General features: G+C 51.4%; 2 protein-coding genes across 2 annotated transcripts; one reads left to right on the top strand and one right to left on the bottom strand.

Moving 5' to 3' along the window:
• The first annotated feature begins 1,715 nt into the window (after window positions 1-1,715).
• LOC123085150 (50S ribosomal protein L15, chloroplastic) lies at window positions 1,716-4,261 on the top strand. Its single transcript, XM_044506748.1, has 3 exons — window positions 1,716-2,221; window positions 2,367-2,518; window positions 3,908-4,261. Exons 1-3 carry the CDS (start codon window positions 1,798-1,800, stop codon window positions 4,127-4,129), a joined length of 798 nt encoding a protein of 265 aa, XP_044362683.1. The 5' UTR covers window positions 1,716-1,797; the 3' UTR covers window positions 4,130-4,261.
• A 10,949-nt stretch (window positions 4,262-15,210) lies between these two features.
• On the bottom strand, window positions 15,211-17,709 carry LOC123085149 (3-ketoacyl-CoA synthase 6). The gene is made up of 2 exons (XM_044506747.1): window positions 16,739-17,709; window positions 15,211-16,659 (listed from the first exon to the last, which is right to left on the bottom strand). The coding sequence occupies exons 1-2, from the start codon at window positions 17,453-17,455 to the stop codon at window positions 15,886-15,888; spliced, it is 1,491 nt and encodes a 496-aa protein (XP_044362682.1). The 5' UTR covers window positions 17,456-17,709; the 3' UTR covers window positions 15,211-15,885.
• Between the last annotated feature and the right edge of the window lie 1,012 nt (window positions 17,710-18,721).

The following is an 18,721-nucleotide window of genomic DNA, read 5'->3' as shown; positions in this document are numbered from 1 at the left end:
ATTAAAGAAATCATAGGTGAAAATGAATGTATGTAAATTTTCGGACAAAACAACTAATTTTTTGATTGAATTTGAATAATCTAGATAAAATAAAATAAAGTTCATAATGAATATACGTAAATTTCTTTCAGACAAATAAACGTAATTTATTATGAATTCAAAAATCTAGCTGAAAGAAATTATATGTGAAGAAGAATGTACATCTTTTTTTGGACAAATCATCTAATTTTTTGTTTGAATTCAAATAATTTAAAATTTGAAAATAAGATAAAAGTAAATCTAGTGCCCAATGAATGTACATATTTTTTGGGGCAAACCAGCAAAATTTTGTTTGAATTCAAATAATTTTAAATTTGAAAATCTAGATAAAAGAAAATATGGGTCAGAATGAATGTACACATTTTTTGGGGGACAAATCAACTAATTTTTATTTCAAAGAAATCAACGAAAAGAAATATAGCTAGACAAAAGAATATATAGTGCAGAATGAATGTACCTAATTATTTTTCAAACAAATTATCATAAAAATTGTTTCAATCCGAATAATTTTAAATTTGAAAATCTAGAGAAATGAAAATATATTCAGAATGTGCACCTTTTATTTTAGAGGTGATATACCTTAGTAGTCCAAATGAAATACCAAGTACGATCAATTGCGGTGGATAGGTCGCTAGCTCCATTCCAATTGGTCCTTGGTTAGAACTCGCTTGTCCCGTTTTTTCCAGCCCAATATATTTACAACTTACACTGACCGTAGGACCCAGGCACCCAGCGGACAATTATTGTTGGAGTGCTTTTGCAAAAAGTAAAAAAGAACGAATGTGTTTCCGGAAAAATCATCACGTGCACTAGCCACTGACAATGGGCCCAATATATTTACAACATACACTGACGGTTGGACCCAGCGGGCAACTATTGTTGGATTGCTTTTATAAAAAGTAAAAAGAATGAGGGTGTTTATGAAAAAAATGCCGGCCATTGGTGTGCCATGTAGGCAGCGAATACACCTGCGTACGGAAAATGTGACCGTATTTACACGCCCGCACAAGTTAGATGACCAGAAACATGTATTTTACAAGTTTATGCACCAAACTGACCGTCGCACGCAAGTTCTAAGACTTCTAGTGTATTTACCTCGACAAAGAATGTCATTTATTCTGTTAAGTCTTTCTATAGACATTTGATTGAAAATGGGGTTAAATATCCACATTTATTTATGTGGAAAGTTAAAATGCCACCTAGGGTGAAAGTTTTCATGTGGTTGGAGAGGTGATAATAAGTGCCCCTTTTGTGGAAGGGACGAAACTATTAATCATCTTTTCTTTACCTGCTCGGTTGCGCGTTTACTCTGAAATGTACTAAAATGTGCTATCAACCTCACTGGTGTGCCTGATAACATAGACTCTCTGGTTGGGGATTGGGTGAGAAAATTTAATGAAGTAGAGAGAAATTTGATGATGGTAGGGATCTCTGCAATTTGCTGGACCCTATGAAAATTAGGTAATGGTGTTATTTTCTGGTACTCCCTTCGTTTCAATTTAATCATCACAGAAATGGATGTATCTAGAACTAAAATACATCTAGATACATGTATTTCTACGACGAGTAATTTAGAACGGAGAGAGTAATAGAAATCGAAGAGTAAGCTCTCTTTTATTAAAAATAAATAAATAAAAAGCGACTAAAACACACGGAACTGCCATATCCCCCGTCTTATCTCACTCCCAAACCCCCACTCATCTACACTTCTATCCACACCGTCGAGCTGCGCACGCGCGCGCCCTCCGCTCCACCGCCATGGCGTCCATCACCCTCCTCTCCCTCGCTCCAGCCGCGACCTTCCTCCACCTCCCGGCCTCCACCGCCTCCTCCTCCCCCCACTTCGCCGCCATTCCCCGCTCCCTCGCCGGCCGCCGGGCCCTCCTCCTCTCCGCGCGCGCGCCCCGCCGCGTCACCGTCGTCTGCAGCGCCGCGGCGGCGGCCGAGGCCTCGGAGGCGGAGCCCGTGGAGAAGTTCCGGCTCGACAACCTGAGCCCGCAGAAGGGGGCGCGGCGGAAGCCGAAGCGGAAGGGGCGCGGTATCTCCGCGGGGCAGGGCGCCAGCTGCGGGTTCGGTATGCGCGGGCAGAAGTCGCGCTCCGGGCCCGGCGTCCGCCGAGGGTTCGAGGGCGGGCAAATGCCGCTCTACCGCCGTCTTCCCAAGCTCCGCGGAATCGCCGGCGGTGGGTCACCTCGCCTCTACACTCTACATTGTTCATATATAGCCATAATGTGCCCAATTGGCTTGCAAAACGCACAAGTGACCGTGCTTGGGGAACGGGCGTGATTGCGCAGTAACCTGAGCTACTTCTGCCCTGCCTTTTTCAGGAATGCATATCGGGTTGCCAAAGTACGTGCCGTTCAATTTGAGGGACATAGTGCAGGGTGGGTTCAAGGATGGCGATGAGATTTCCTTGGAGTCCTTGAAATCGAGGGGCTTGATCAATCCATCCGGCAGGGAAAGAAAGCTTCCACTCAAGGTACAACCTATCATGATTTACATGGTTATCTCTACTGAAACCTAAGTGTCCTCTCATTTGAATGTTTAGTTTAGCTCAACTTCTCGCCCTGTGTAACTTGATTGATCTTTCTGTATCTTAGCTGTTGTTCCACAGCTAAGATAAGGTTTTGCGCACGAGGCTAAGGGGCATAACTTGGAGTTGTGGTTGCTCTAAGCAATATTTATTCCTATCTAGGTTGTAACAGTTAGTTGACATCATCTTTTCTTAAGATGTAATAAGAAATTCTTACTGGAATTAGTAGATATTCCCCTAACTAAGTAGGTTCCGTAACACAGCACAGCAATTGCGAACTGAACCTAGAACAGTTGTCAATACTAATTTTGTAATGTGGAGTGCTATTGGTTTTGTCCTTAGTTCCTTATGACATATCTTGTCCTGCTGGAGTGCTGGTAACAGTTGATGTTACTTCTTAACTTTGGTAGGGTTATGTTGCATTCAAGAGCTTTATTAGTATATCCTTGTTAGGGAAAAGAGAGATTGGTTAATCAATGACCAAATTTGTACAGTTATGCACACAAAACGAAGAGATACAAGCAGGAACTTGATTATCCCAAACACCACACCCCGCTTGTCGCAAGTTGCGTGAGCTCATGAGCGACCTTATTAGCATCTCTCGTAACCTTTGCACCTGGTTCCCAGGTAGAAGTTGCGTCATATTAGCATCGACGACAATGATCAGCATACTCCAACAGTCCAACTTGCCTTATCTGTAGTCCAGCTGATGTGGGTGTTAACTACCAACATAGAATCAGATTTGAGAATCCGGGTTTTGATTATCCAGAGAAAATCCTTCCATATATTTTACAATAAATTACGCTTACCAGCAGCCAAATGGCCACTCCCATCTTTCTTAGTTTCAGCAGATAGCGGTGAGCCAACTTATAAGCACTTGTGACTGGAAAAACACCCATTTTAATCGTAGAGCCATGTAATTGAGTATTGTTTGAATATTTATCATTTACTGGTATCTGGATCTTTAAAATTTCCTGGGCATCATGAGGATAAAAGGTTTGTTGTCTCAGTTCAACATCCCAATAGCATGCTTGCAGAAAACAGTACTCCCTCCATCCCATAATGTAAGACATTTTTTTGACACTACACTAGTGTTAAAAAACGTCCTATATTACGGGACGGAGGGAGTAATTTTGAATAACAGCTTCATGTGAGCCTATTTATCTTTGTGTCAGGGCTCTCCTTACATTTGTCCTATAGACAAAACAGTTTCAGGAATAACTATACATTTGTGTCTCTGCACCAAAAAAATGGATTTCATCTGCTACTTGTGAGTGCCATTTTGTATGGTTTGTATATGACTGTATGTTGATGTCCTGTTCGCCCAATATGTAGATTTTGGGAGATGGTGATCTATCAGTCAAGTTGAACATCAAGGCTGGGGCATTCTCCTCCGCGGCCAAGGAGAAACTTGAGGCAGCTGGCTGTACTTTAACAGTGTTGCCCAAGCGGAAGAAATGGCTACCAGCAGCTTATGTGAAGAACCAAGCTCGTGCTGAAGAGTACTTTAGCAAGAAAAAAGGCGGCGCTGTTGAATCTGATGAAGCCACCACATAGAGTTCATACACACTGTACTTCTCTACCCTTCTCTTTAGCATATGTTCATTGCACCCATCTCATTTCAGAATTACCATGTAAGATGGATTTTGTCTTTATGTGATAAGCAAGTATATTGTGCCCTTTTTTTTAGTAAAATGTTACCATGCCACTTTTATGTGGTGTTTCTTAAAACAAATAGCAGCTTTCACAATTCACCACGTAAACGGGCATCGTAAAACAAAGCCTTATGTTTTAGAATTTTGGCTCTTAACACAAAGCTCAGTAGTCACACACTGCACCAGGTTTTAGGAATCATTGGTTAATGTTACAAAAAGAAAAGATCATGTGCCACTTGCATCAGATATTATAACTTCTGAAATATATATCCATGTACCAGCACTTGGCTCAATGAGATACAGAATTTTTTTTGAACCGGGCATAACCCCTTTCCATTACTCGCATAACGGAAATACAATAGTCTGACCAATGAGATACAGATCTGACGATGATTTATATGTCAGTTATTATCTTGCCAACTTCCTTTTTACACTTGAGGCTAAAACCTGATGTGGCAAGATCGTGCAAGGAGAAACACTGTGAATAATGTAGGGTGTCTATGTTCATGTTCATCTATGGGGTAATTTGGGTTATCTTTGAAATCGCCATCTCAGCGTCTTCATTAATGACCTAATGTGTACCTGTGGGCTTCTTAATTGTGCGTGCACTCCCTTTCATTATTCCTGACCAGTGGAGGGCGTGCACATATGGTGCACTGTTCTCCAATGACAGGAATCTGCAATTATTATTATACAAAGGTGCAACTCATCCTATACACGCATAACAACTGTCCTGTGAACAGAGCATTTCAACAGAGCTCATCCTAAGGTTGCGTGTTTGAAGGAGTTTGATTAGACAGCTCAAGGTATATGCTCAATGTCTTATATTTCTTTACAGAGGGAGTACGTTGCTAAGTACAAACACTTTTACATGATAATTCTTCGTACCACCTTAGGGGCTCTGGAGTTAACGCCGACTCTGCAAAATATGAGGAATTTCTCTTTTGACTTGATCTGGTAGTATGGACAGTACATTTCCCCTAGAAACTGTAGGCTGAACTTTAATGTTCCCTCGGTGTTCATCAGTGGGTGATCCATCCATTCCAGTTGGTGTTCCTATACAAACACTACTGTTTTTCTATGATTGCTCAAACATAAATGCCCGCCAAGGAGTGCTTCCCCGTCCTGTAACTTGTCCTATTAGGACATTACATTATGTGCATGCCCATGATTATAGTGCTCATGATCTGTAATCTATAAGATGTTCTGGATATCTCGCATACAGACTGAAATGAGTGAACAAACCCACTAACGTGTCTATATACATCTGATTCAGAAAAAGTTAGAACAATTTGTGAACCAAGGGAGTATCATTTATTTATTTTTGCATTGGTGAGAACTATCCTGTTCTCTTGATCCCTCCTGACATTGTCACTTCTCTTTTGAACTGGCTTATTGTATATCATTTCAATTGTTTATATGCTCACTGAATTTCCTGGTAAACATTTCTCTTACAATTCCATTCCACCCCAGCATTAACAGTCTATGGATGTATTAATTTAAAAAGCAAAGCTGATAGAAGCACTTCCTATTTTAGATGGACATATAACTAGCTCATTTAAATCCAAATCATATAACTAGCTCTCTATCATGTTGGTTTCGTATGAACGTTGTGTGGCAACATTTTGGAATGGTCATATGTAGATGGTCAATCTTGAGTTGTTTAATGCCACATTGACAAACTAGTTAAGCAACGCGCTAACACATTCACTAAGTATCTGAGGTCTAATATCACTGCCAAGTATTTTTTGAACAATAATACACAGGTCTAGATGCCTCGTCATCGACATTTTAAATTTTTTCCTAGAAATACCCTCGAAACGTCTGGATTGACCCGTGGACGGAAACGTGATGGAACAACAATCTCTTACTCTCCAAGCAAAGTTGCCAAATCAAAATTTAGAGACACAGATGGTGTTGCAAAGTTAACTCATGGATAGTGAGATCACAGTGTTGTTACACTTGTGCGCATTTATGCTCATATAGCAAGGTTTCTTCTGAGCGCATGCAGCAAGCTGTTCCTCCCCTTGTGAGCGCTTTCAGAGAGAGAGAAAAAAGGAGGATGTTTCATGCTAAGTACCAGCGAGAAAATTCCCCAGCTAAAGAGAGATGGATCGGGTATCCTGCTCATGTATTTTCCATGTGAGAAGACTGAGCAGAACATTCTCTGCTCCGCCGAGCAAAATTCGTGGCGAAAAGTTAGCTGCTCAAGTCAGAACACACTCCAGAACTCCACTTCTTGCGTATGTTCAGAGATTACAGGTTGCTAAACGACATATAATACCTTTTTTTCAGCCGCAGAAGTAGAAATGGGCTTCACGGTTGGTCAGGCAGTGGGGGGTGGCCAGGGTGGTCCATGGACCACCCTAGAATTTCCCCATAGCTTGTACTCCCTCCGGTCCTTTTTACTCTGCACATTAAATTTGCCGAAAGTCAAACTTTGCTAAATTTGACCAAATTTATATTAGAAATTATTAGCATCTATAATATCTAATAAATATGCTCTTGCACAAAATCACTTTCATGTTTTCTTTTGCATAAATGCGGCACGAAACGAACTGACTGCTAGTTCAGTGTTGATAAGACAAGCATAGGGTGTTGAGAGTTGAGACACAGACACGGTACTTCGACTGCTGAGGAAATTGCCTGATTTTTTTTAAAAAAAATTGCATAGGCAGGCAATTCTGTCGATCTCGCCAAGTATTATTGCATGAAAATGCACGCAAGTATTATCTTGCCCAGCGTCCACCTCATCGACACTGGAATCTCAAGCCCTGAAGACAAAAGATGGCAACGAAAGCAGAGACCTTTTGGTAAGAGCAAGGACCAAAGTCACCAAACAAACAAAGGGGCGAGCAGTCGTACTCACTCGTACGTGCCCCAAGTCTGAACCGATAACGGATGGAGCAATAAATTCCATCCGCGCTGGGGGCCCTTGATCAGCCCTGTTCCCACTTCCACGGCGGCCTCCCCCACAGCAAAGCAGCAAAAGCGTCCCAGCTCAAAAAAAAAAAAAAGCAGCAAAAGCGACGCCAACGACGACGATCGCCATTTAACTCGGCGGCCCCTTCCGCGGCAGCAGGCGAAAGCGTGGCAGCCCAGTGAAAAGGCCAGCCCAGGCTCGGCTCGGCGCAACCAACACCCGCCCACCCGCCGCCAGCCAACGCATTTAACGCCTCCCAACCGCGACCACAGCCCAGACCGAGCTGTGCCCCCCGTCCCACGCAACGCCGTCCCGAACAAACACCCCCTTTCCGTCGCGTCACGCACGCACACACACCGCCCCTCCACCGCCGCCGCGACGGCCATGGCGCCGTCGGCCGCGCTCGCCGGCCGGCGCCTACCCCCCCTCGTCCCGTCTGATCGATCGTGCTGTCAATGGCTCTGAATTCAGGACGCGGACGTGGGCAGACATATTACGTAGTGGGGCGAGCCCGTGGCCGGCTGGATCATCACATGGCCGGCCACGGCGTACTGACTTCCAGCCGTATCGTCATCAGCAGATTGCCTCCCCGCCATAAATGCGGCGCCAGCCCCGTCCGTGTTCCTTTGCTTTGCGTGCTCCGGCAGGCAGGCAGGCAGGCAGGCGGTAGAACTGAAGCAGGGGCGCGGCTTCGATTGACTGATTGATTGGCTCTCCCAAAACCCCGAAGCCTCCCTTCTCCCATTCGACGGAAGCGTCCGTCCGGGCAAACTTGTCGGCGCTGCAACTCAGCTGCATTCACTGCTAATCACATACTCCTCCTCCTTCAACAACAGAGCAGCAGTACGTGCAAAGGAGCCAGCCTTTTTTTTCGAAACGGAGGCAAAAGATTTGCCTCATCCATTAAATAAGAGGAGAATAGAGTTTAGAGTTTTTACAAGCGCCCTTGCAACACGGCATGGCAATTACTCTCGTAGAACAAAACACCCTAGTTTTTTAGCACCTGCCGTAACCCATAATTTTGCCTCAAGCACGATATTTTGGAGCAGAATAGGCGGCGGCGCGCTCTTGTTACGAAACACCCGCGCATTTCTCTCGTTCCAAATAGTCCAAGAGACGAGCATGGTGAGGAAGGCCTTCGCTCGTCTATTGGGGTTTCGCATGTCGGTCCTTTTATCCCACCATTGCATGAGGGAATCCTCAAGGTGCCAATTGGAGGTGTCCATGTGCACAAGACCAAACTTGTCAATGACCGATCGCCAGAGCCTAATGGAGAAGCGGCACTTGACGAAGAGGTGGATGCCCGATTCTTGCTCACGTTTGCAAAGAGGGCAAAGCCCACAGTTATCCCAACCACGCCGCACCAACCGGTCGGCGGTCCAGTTCCGGTCTTGCAAGGTCAACCAGGCGAAGAATTTAACCTTAGGGGGGGCCCAAGCTCTCCAAACCATGTGGTGAATGGGCGAGTGCGTCAGGCCAAGGAATTGCGCCTTATAAGCTGTGGACGCCGAGTACTGCCCATCATCAGCATGTTTCCAAACAATGTCGTCCTCAACGTGATCGTCAAGATGGAAGTCATGCACAAGTGCCCAAAGCGAGAAAAGTTCCCGGATGTGTGCGGCGGAGACAATAGTGGCATGCTTGATGTGGGTCATCCAAGCGTTCCCTCGCAGGGCCTGGCGAAGCGTCGATCTCTTCCTTTTTGAGGCTTGAAAAATAAGAGGGGCAATATCCTTGGGCTTGCGGCCAAGCAACCACGGGGAGTCCCAGAACGGTGTTTTTGCACCATTGCCAACGATGATTGTGGTGGAGGCATAGAAGAAATCCATATCTTCGTCGGTGCGCGGGTTGCCCAAGCCAACCCAAAGCTTGGTAGGCTCCTTCCATTCGTACCATGGCCACCTTAGTCGCAAGGCCCGAGCAAACTTGTCGGTGTTGAGGATGCCCAGGCCTCCATAGATCGTAGGCCTGCAGACCATGTCCCAATTGACCTTACATTTTGCGCCGGTCGTCTTGTCCGACCCTGACCAGAGGAAGGCCCTCTCAATCTTGTTGATATTATGAAGTGTGCCCTGTGGCACGATGAGAGATGTGATGGAGAAGACCGCTTGAGAGGTGATGACCGATCTGACAAGGGTAGTGCGCCCAATAGTTGTGATGCTTTGTCCCTCCCAAGTTACTAATTTTCCGGCCGCCTTGTCTTCAAGATACTGGAAGTCGACCTTCCGAAGTTGTCGTACTGAGAGCGGGAGGCCCAAATATTTGATTGGGAAAGCGGCGCGGGTCGCCGGAATGCTACTCAGAATATGCTCCAGAGGAAGGTGGCTGCATCGAATGGGCACAACCGAGCTCTTGCGGAAGTTGGTGCAGAGTCCCGTCACCTCGCCGAAACCCCTTAGGATGACTGAGAGGTTATCAATGTCCTGCTTGATTGGGGCCATGAAGATGGCCGCGTCGTCCGCATAGAGGGAGGTTCTCATCATGACGCCGCGGCCGCGGATCCTATGGATGATGCCCTTGTGAGTTGCGATGTCGAGGATATGTTGAAGGGGGTCAATTGCAAGGACGAACAGTAGAGGTGAAATTGGGTCCCCTTGACGAAACCCGCGGCCGTGCTTGATCGGGGGGCCCGGAAGCCCATTGAGGAGAACGCGCGAAGAGGAAGATGAGAGTAGAGCGGCGATCCAATTCCGGAATTTGCAAGGGAACCCCTTGCGTTGTAATAAGTCGAGGATGTATTCCCATTTGACCGAGTCGAAAGCTTTTCTAATGTCAAGCTTGAAGAGGAGGGCTGAAGTCTTGCGCTTGTGCAACCGTCTCGCAAAATTGCGCACATACATGAAGTTGTCATGGATACTCCTCTTCTTTATGAAAGCACTTTGGGCATTGGAGACGAGAACGTCCATGTGAGGGGCAAGCCGCAGGGAAAGAATCTTGGCGATAATCTTGGCCATGGCATGGACAAGACTAATAGGCCTATAGTCAGAGACTCCCTCCGCCCCCTCCTTCTTGGGCAAAAGCACCACATTGGCCGAGTTGAGCCATTGCAAGTGGGATGTGTGGAGCGAGTCAAAGCTCTGGATGACCCGCATGAGATCATGCTTAATAATTTCCCAACAACGTTTGAAGAAGATGCCCGTGAAGCCATCCGGCCCGGGAGCCTTGTCCCCCGGCATTGCTTTTATGGCCGCCAAAACCTCATCCTCAGTGATGGGATCACCGAGATCATCCAAGTCATGCGACTGGATATTAAGCTCATCCCAATTAAGGTCAACGCAGCTCGTGCTTGCTCTGCCCATGACCTCGGCAAAGTGGTTATGGATGATGTCCTCTTTTTGCTTATGGTCGGTGACCCAGCCTTGTGCGTTTTTTATCCTATGGATGTGATTTTTCCTTCTCCTAGCGTTGATGCGGCGGTGGAAAATTTTGTGTTAGCATCCCCATCCTTCAGGTTCGCAATCCTAGCGCATTGGCTCTTTCTTGCCCTCTCTAGAACCGCAAGACTGATCACGCGCCTCTTAAGCCTAGAGCGTAGGTCAAGCTCCTCCGGGGATAGTAGTCGCTCCTCTTGCGCAATGTCCAGGCGGAGGATGATGATGTTGGCTGCATGGAGCTGCACCTTGGCCTTGGAGAAGATACGCTTGCTCCACTGAGCAAGGCGGAGCGCCGTTTTTTTGAGCTTATGGTGGAGGACCTGGTACAGTTCAGAATGACTCACCCTCTCCGCCCAAGCATCAAGAACGACCTCGTGAAATCCGGGCAAAGATACCCAGAAATTCTTAAATCTGAATGTACGCGGGCGCCTAGGGCCCTTGTCATCAGCGAGCAACAGAGGGCAATGGTTAGAGAGGGAAGACGACAGGGCATGTAACAAGTGATTGTTGTGAGTGGTGTCCCACTCGGCATTGCAGAAGAAGGAATCAAGCTTGCACAATGTGGGATTGGCGCGTTCGTTGCTCCAAGTGAAGCGTCTGTTCTGGAGGTGGATTTCCTTGAGTTCACAGGAATGAAGCGTCGACCGGAAGCGGTTAATTCTGCTCGTGTTGACGTTCCTCTTGTTCTTATCCCTGGCTCGGTAAATTTGGTTAAAGTCCCCGGCAACCAACCAAGCCACATCCGTAGGTGGTTTGTGGTTGAGCAACTCCGCAAAAAAAGCATCTTTGCACGAGGAATCAGTGGGGCCATAGACCGAAGTGAGCTTGAAGCAGGAGCCAGAAGCACGTATACAGAACGTGGCAGAAATACAGTATGCATAGGTGACAAAGTCGGAAGCATCAAGTAGATTCTCATCCCATAGCAATAGGATACCGCCCCTAGTTCCGTTCGCCGGACGCTGGGCAAAGCCACCCAGTCTGTTTCCCCCAAGTGACGCAATGATGAATTTGTCGACAACACTCAACTTAGTCTCCTGAAGACAGACAAGCTGGCAGGAGGAGTCGGCAAGCGTTGCTTTAACAGTAGCTCTTCGGTCTGGGCAATTAAGCCCCCGCACATTCCAGCTAATTGTGTTTATCGGTTGTACTGTCATTGGAAAGTAAGGTGGCCCTGAGGTTTGGATGAAGCCCATGATGGGGGCGCACACATGCATGAACAAGATGGAAGCATGGACTAGCACAAGGCCAAATGGACGAAACCACGTACATAGTTGCACTAACATGAGCTATTGCCCTTGAACTGGTACAAACCACGTACAGAGTTGTAGTTCTTCCACAAACAGAGCTATTGCCCTTGAACTGGAACAGACCCTTACAAAACAACAGATGTTGCACTAACATGAGGAACAACTGCACCCAGCAGCAGCTACTACAAGATCTAAACCTCAGGCGTTCACATCCAGCGAGCCCGCGGCAACATCTGCTCCCACAGTGTCGAGGACCCCTGCTCCACCATGCTCGATCAGAGCATCTTCCACTGCTGTAACAGCCCCATTGTCTAGCTCAAAGAACTCTCTCATGGCCACAATTACATCAGGAGGAAGCTGCTCTTTGAACTTTACAGCGAAGGCATCCAGGGTGGCAGTGGTGACGTCCTGCCCGTTCTTGATGATGCCCGGGCTGCGGCCAATAAACTGCTCAGCCGCCTGTGCCGCCGACGTCGTTGCTGCGAGGACAACAGGGCGCCTGATCCTCTGCAGGAAGAGGCCACCCACCTTGGAGATCTTCACGCCAGCGAGAGTTTTCCGGCGGGTTGTCGGCTTCCTGGGTGGTGTTGAAGCAGGGGAAGGAGGGAGATCCGAAGCACACATCAACAACGCAGGCTGGCGAGCACAGAACAACGGCTCCGGGAGAGCCACCCCCAGGCTTGGCACAAGTAGTTCAGCAAGCCCCGCCGGCAACACATCATCATCTGCACGTTTACGAGCCCGTGGAAAGGTCGGGGTTCGCTGCAGGGGGCCACTGCTGAGGAGGGGTGGTGTAGGAGATGCCTCAAAGCCGGGAGGGCGTACTGGCGAAACGTGGAGGAGGGGGCTCAACATGGAGACCGGCGAGCAAAGCTCAATGAGTGCTGGACTCCTCTCTTGAATGGCCTCTGTAGCATCCCTAGCCTCGTCATGCTTGGAGGGGGGTGGTGAGCGGAGCACGGACGTGGGGGAGAGGGGCGGCGAAGCTGGAGGAGTGCGGGCGTCCCTTGAGTCCCGCCTGGCACTACCAGGGCGCGCGTGCCTAGACGGGCTGCGACCACGAGCCTCCACAGGAGCAGCCAGAGCCATGGCCGGAGGGGCTCGACCCATCTCCATGGCGCTAGCCTCGGGGTTGCAGTTGGCGCCGGAGCCCAAGAGGATAGGGGCGCCGGCCGGCAGGGGCGCCGGCGATGCAGCACGCCTACGGCCGTCGCGGTTGCCGCGGTGGTCAACCCTGCTTCCCCTGTCTTGGCCATGCCGCTGATCGTCGCGAGGCGCACGGGAATGGCTCCTGTGGGGACGTGCACCGCTGTCTTGACCTCCCCTGGACGCGTCGCGCCCGTCGCGGCGACGACCGCGGTCACCATCTTCATCTCGGTCGCGCCGATCCTGACGCACGGGACGGGAGACGCGCTCACGCCTGTCGCGAGCTTTGGCCTCGCCATCCACGATGTTGTAGCGCCACGTGAATGGCTTGGAGACCAGCCTGCCCGAGGAGGGATCCTCATGGATGTCGAGGTGTACGAGGACCCGATGCTCGAGTCCTTTCCTGCCGTAGATCGGAGCACCCCCGTTGCGAGCGGGAAGGGTGACCCAGCTCACTCGCGGGACCTTGCTAAGGCAGGGCGTCCATGCCTAGAGGCCCAGGACCTGGGTGTCCGTCTTCAACTTGGACGCGGGTTCGATGTAGTCGAGGGAGCACCCGGAGCCGACAGCATTGGCGACGGCGAGCTCATCCCAGGCATAGAGGGGGAGGCCCTCGAGGCATAGGCGAACGTGTTGGTCGAGGTCGACGTGCTCCGCGTGCGCCTCAAGCCGCCACGCCCGCAGCTGTAGCTTGGTGTCCCCGAACGGCAGCACACGACGGGAGGCGGCCAGCTCGGCGTGATGCTTGTGGATGAACCGCACGAGATACTTCTCAGGGTGGTGGAGGACGACGACCACGTCAGGTTGCAGCGCCCCGAGCCTGTCAGCGAGGAACGCGGCCATCTCGTTGGTGGAGACTTGGCGGTCCCGGTCGAACTAGGCGACGACGGCGTTGGACTCCAGGAGGGCCATCTCCAGCTGCATGGCGGGGGTGTTGTGGATGCTGGCGGACACCTCCGGGCGGACGGAGTGGTCGCCAGCCCAGGCCGAGGTCGCAACAGCGGAGGCCATCGCAGCCGGCGGGGACGGGGACTGGTCGGCCTTCTGCAGGATCCGAGGCGGCGGAGGGGGTGGCGTTGTGCACTGCCTAGGCGTGCCGGGACGCAGATGAGGGCGCGGGGCATGGGAGCAGTCGCGCGCCCAGTGGCCCGAGCGAAGCAGCGCCTGCAAGTGACGGGGTTTCGGCAGTCGACGGCCCGGTGTCGGTGGCCAAGGCAGTGGAAGCAGAGCCCCTTTATCCACACAGGGGGAGGAGCGCGCGCAGTGAATGCCCCAGTTGGCTTGGCCGGCGAGCGTGGCCGCCGTGATTTGACCTCAACCCATGGCGCGGTCTTCTCAACCTCGAGCCCCGCGGCCGCCGCGCCGCACGGCCTTGATTGCTCAGCGGCATCCTGCACTGGCGCAGGCCGAAAGCAAGCGAGCCATCCCGCGGCAGAGCCTCCATTAAGATCCCTGGCATCCGACGATATGGCGGTACGGGCAGCCCCAGCCGCATTGAAGCCGGTAGGTGGGGAAGCAGCGTTGGCGAGCAGGCCAGGAGGGGTTTCCAGCACCACCTGCACCTCATCAGCAGGGAGATGCGGTCGACCCGGGGAAGGAGGCGGAGGCGTGTCGAAGTTCAGATCTGGATCGGGCACACCTGGGAGCACCGGGGACGAGGCCTGCGAAGCAGGGAACTCCCAGAGGAGCTGCTGGGACGGGCGGTGGAGGCCGGCCAGGAGGGCAGCGGGAAGGGAGTGAGGTGTGGCCGACGACGCCGGAGCGAGCGTCGCCGGTATGGGCCGGTGGAGCGGTGGTGGGTTGGGAGCGGGCATGGTGGAGTACCTATATTGCACACTCGTAACGGAACGAGAGTGAAGTGTTCCCGGAGCCAGCCTTTGATGGCAGGCAGGAAGGAAAAGCATCTTTGTCAGAGAAAAGAAATTCCTCCGAAGAAGCAAGGGAGCTCATTGTGCAGATGGATTTCTGTCTTTTCGTACTCCCTCCGTCTAGGTGTGTAAGTCACCTTACGAAAACCAAATAATCCCAAAACACTTAGGCGCGGTGCATTAAATTCTACTTCGTTTTTTGTTTCTTGACATGTCAACCAATAAGAGATGTGGGGTATGCATGCTTTTAATGACTTGAGACTATCAAACACGACATGCAGTGGTTAGTTCATTGCATGCAATGCTATTAATTAGCAAATGAACATTAAGTTTTCTCGTTTTTTTCTCCTCCTTGGTCACAGTGCACAGTCTAAGATGACTTACTCACCTAGACGGAGGGAGTAATGTCTTGTGTGGACCATGAGTTTTCTTCAAATTATACGACCATGAAATTCATGAGTAACTGGTGGTTGCACTTACAGAATACTTGCAGAGAAGTATACTACTCCCTCTGTGAACTAATATAGGATTGTTTAGATTACTGATCTAAACGATCCTATATTAGTTTACAGAGGGAGTAGCATTCAACAATATGCGTAAGAACTGAAAACCTCTAATGACACGACACCAAACAATACACACTGGCAGTTACATCATCATCTACTAACCTACAAGCAATACCGAGAAAGAAGTGCATGCATGTATGCATGAAGAAGGTTTACACAACCGAAGGGAATTTGATTGACAAAGCCCCCAGTGCCAATGTAAGTATCCCTTTCACCGCAGTGGAAATCCGTGACACGAACAATTTAACAACCACGCACGCCCACGTTAGCGTCCTCCAATTCAACATAAATATACGGGTAGCCGACTAATCTCCCTGTGAATGATGAATGATCCCCTCCTTGTGTGACGCATCCCACGAGTATCCATGTAATTCCATTTATGGCGACGAAAAATAGAAAAAGGAAAAGGAAGAAAGAGAGCAAAGGAGAGAAAGAGATTGGTTTAATTTGGTCGGGACCCCCACAGAGCTCCAGGTTTCGGGGGACACGTACGTGCAGGGTAATGGCACGGCCGCCGGCGGCGAGCTGAGCTCCTCACAGCTTGACGACGTCCGGGATGTGGACGGGGTAGCGCTGGATGCAGTCCTCCCAGGGCCCGTCGGTGGGCGTCTTGACGGTGCGGAGGCACTTCCAGACGGCGCTGTTGCACTTGAAGCCGCTGCCGAAGCCGATCTGCCACACGCGGTCGCCCTTGCGCATGCGGCCCTTGGCCTCGATGTAGGCGAGCTCGTACCAGAGCGAGCTGCTGGAGGTGTTGCCGAACCGGTGCAGCGTCATCCGCGACGCCTCCACGTGCCGCGGCGACAGCTCCAGGTTCTTCTGCAGCTCGTCGATGACGGCGCGGCCGCCGGCGTGGATGCAGAAGTGCTCGAACGCCAGCTTGAAGTCCGGGATGTAGGGCTTCCACTTGCTGTTGACCACCTTGCGCCCCACCAGGCGGAAGAAGAAGAGCAGCTGCTCCGACATGGGCAGCACCAGCGGGCCCATGGTGGTGATGTTGGACTTGAGCGCCTCGCCGGCGATGGCCATGAGCTCCTTGGACAGCGAGATGCCCGAGTGCCCCTCGTCGTCCTCCTCCTCGTACACGCACCGGTACGCGCGGTCGTCCGCGCCCTTGTGCGTGCGCACCACGTGCACCAGCCTGTACTTGGCGCGCCGCGCCTCCCGCCGCCGGTTCGACAGCAGGATCGCCGCCGCGCCCATCCGGAACAGGCAGTTGGGCAGCAGCATGTCCCGCCGGCTCCCGTGGTAGAAGTTGGGCGTGATGATCTCCGTCGAGATCACCAGCGCGTTCGAGTTGGGATGCACCTGTGAGATCACATGATCAGATCCATACCCATATCGCAAGCTAGCTGGTGATCGAATCAATGGGTTTATTAGTACTTACCTGGAGCATGTCGCGCGCGAGGTCGATGGAGATGAGGCCGGCGCTGCAGCCCATGCCGGAGAGGTTGAAGCTGCGGATGTTGCTGCGGAGCTTGTACTTGTTGATGATCATGGCGGAGAGGGAGGGCGTCGGGGAGAAGAGGCTGCAGTTGACGACGAGGATGTCGATGTCCTTGGGCTTGAGCCCCGTGCGGCGGACGAGGTCGTCGATGGCGTTGAAGATGACGAGCTGCGCCTCGGCGCGGGAGGCCTCCATGCTGGGGTTGGGCGGGATGTAGTGGTTGGCCGGCGGGAGGCAGGTCTCCTCCCCGAGCCCCGAGCGCTCGAGGATGCGGGTCTGGAAGCGGAGGCTCCTGTCGTTGTTGGAGATGAGCTTGATGTGCTCCATGAAGGTGGTGAAGGGCACCCGGAAGCTGGGCGAGGGCTTGTAGCAGCAGTAGTCGACGAGGAAGACGGGCCTGGGGCGCGACATGAAGTAGACGGTGGCGACGAAGACGACGAGGAAGGCGGAGCAGAGGATGTGCACGAGGTCGAGGTGGAGGGCGCGCCAGAGCGCGAGCAGCTCGCCGGGGCCGAGGCGCGCCAGCTCGATCGCCGTGGCCGCCATGACTGGCACCAGCAGCAGCGCCAGGAAGTGGTTCACCAGGTACTGGTACCCCAGCTTCACGTACTTGAGCCTCACCGACCCGGCGAAGCCGCTCCCCAGCGCGCTCGGCATGACCGGTCCGTCGATCGGTGCTACTTAGGGGCGAGTCTCTAGCCCGGCCCGCGCCCGCACGTCACGGCTCGCGCTCTGGCTCCGTCCCGCACGCCGCGCGCCACTGGCAGACCGGCCTGCCTGCCTGCTTCTGCGGCGCACCGCTGGGTTGGTGCTGCGCGCACGGACACGTCTCCGGGTGCTGGCTGGGTGTGGGGTTGGGGTTGGGGTTGGAGTGCGACGAGGTGAGGTGAGATGCCGGGGCTGCGGTTGCGGTTGCGGAGGAGGTGGTGGCGTGGCGGGGTTTAATAGAGTGGCGGGGCGGAGGGGAGGGCCGGGGCAGATGGGCAGTTTAAATGAGGAGACTGGCTACCGCCACCAACCGGAGCGTGAGCTCGCCTTGGCTGGCCACTCGGGGCGCCTGCTTCTTCGCGCTCACACACGGGCACGGGACCTTGCGCTGCCTGGGTGCGACTACAGTCTTCCTCGTCGTGCACCGGGATCGCTTTCTCCGGCATCCGCGCCGTTCCCATCGGCCTTCTGCTCAGCAGGGTGACGGTTAACGCCAATGCTCCTGAAATTTAGTTGTTGTTAGATGCACATTATTTGTCGTAGTACAAACTGTGCCTGTGATCATTATTAGTCGCACGGCGGAGCAGTACTTACATGGCCTGCTTGCCTGATACTATCCCTTTGAGCTGCAGACAGTTGAGCTCCAATCACTTGCTTCGGCATGATATACTAATTAAATAGGACGGGAAAGTGACCGAAAAAAGGGTATACCGGCGCACGGTCATGCTTGCATCTGAATAATCGCGCTGGTTAACCAACCTAAGGATATAAACCGGACGTATACAATTTACAACTCATGCTGTCATGTTGCTGCTGCTGCCCTATCCTGTATCTGACGATCAAACCCAGAGACTCACAGGGGCGGTTAGTTCAACAGACGTACCAACGCCTGATCGAGGTGAGCCAAGCACACGTCGTCCGGCGGCAACAGTCACATCCAACTCCAAATTCTGAATGGGACGTCGAAACCCCTGCATTCCCCCTTTTTCACATCGTTCAGGATCAGAGGCAGTGCACCGTTCCTGGTAATTTTTTTCCCTCGACGACTACGGCCAGGCACACGTACAATAATTGGACTGACCAATCGTCTCCCTCCCTTGCACCCGCGACTTGTTGTTACCGAGTCGAGCTCTCCACACACACACAGCGACACCTGTCCATGGCCACATGTGCAAATTACTCCTCTGTTGGTCCCTTGTGCTTGCACAATTAAGG

The sequence above is a fragment of the Triticum aestivum genome, chromosome 4A (assembly GCF_018294505.1).
Source record: "Triticum aestivum cultivar Chinese Spring chromosome 4A, IWGSC CS RefSeq v2.1, whole genome shotgun sequence".
Classification (NCBI taxonomy): domain Eukaryota; kingdom Viridiplantae; phylum Streptophyta; class Magnoliopsida; order Poales; family Poaceae; genus Triticum; species Triticum aestivum.
This window is presented reverse-complemented; position numbering and strand designations above follow the sequence as displayed.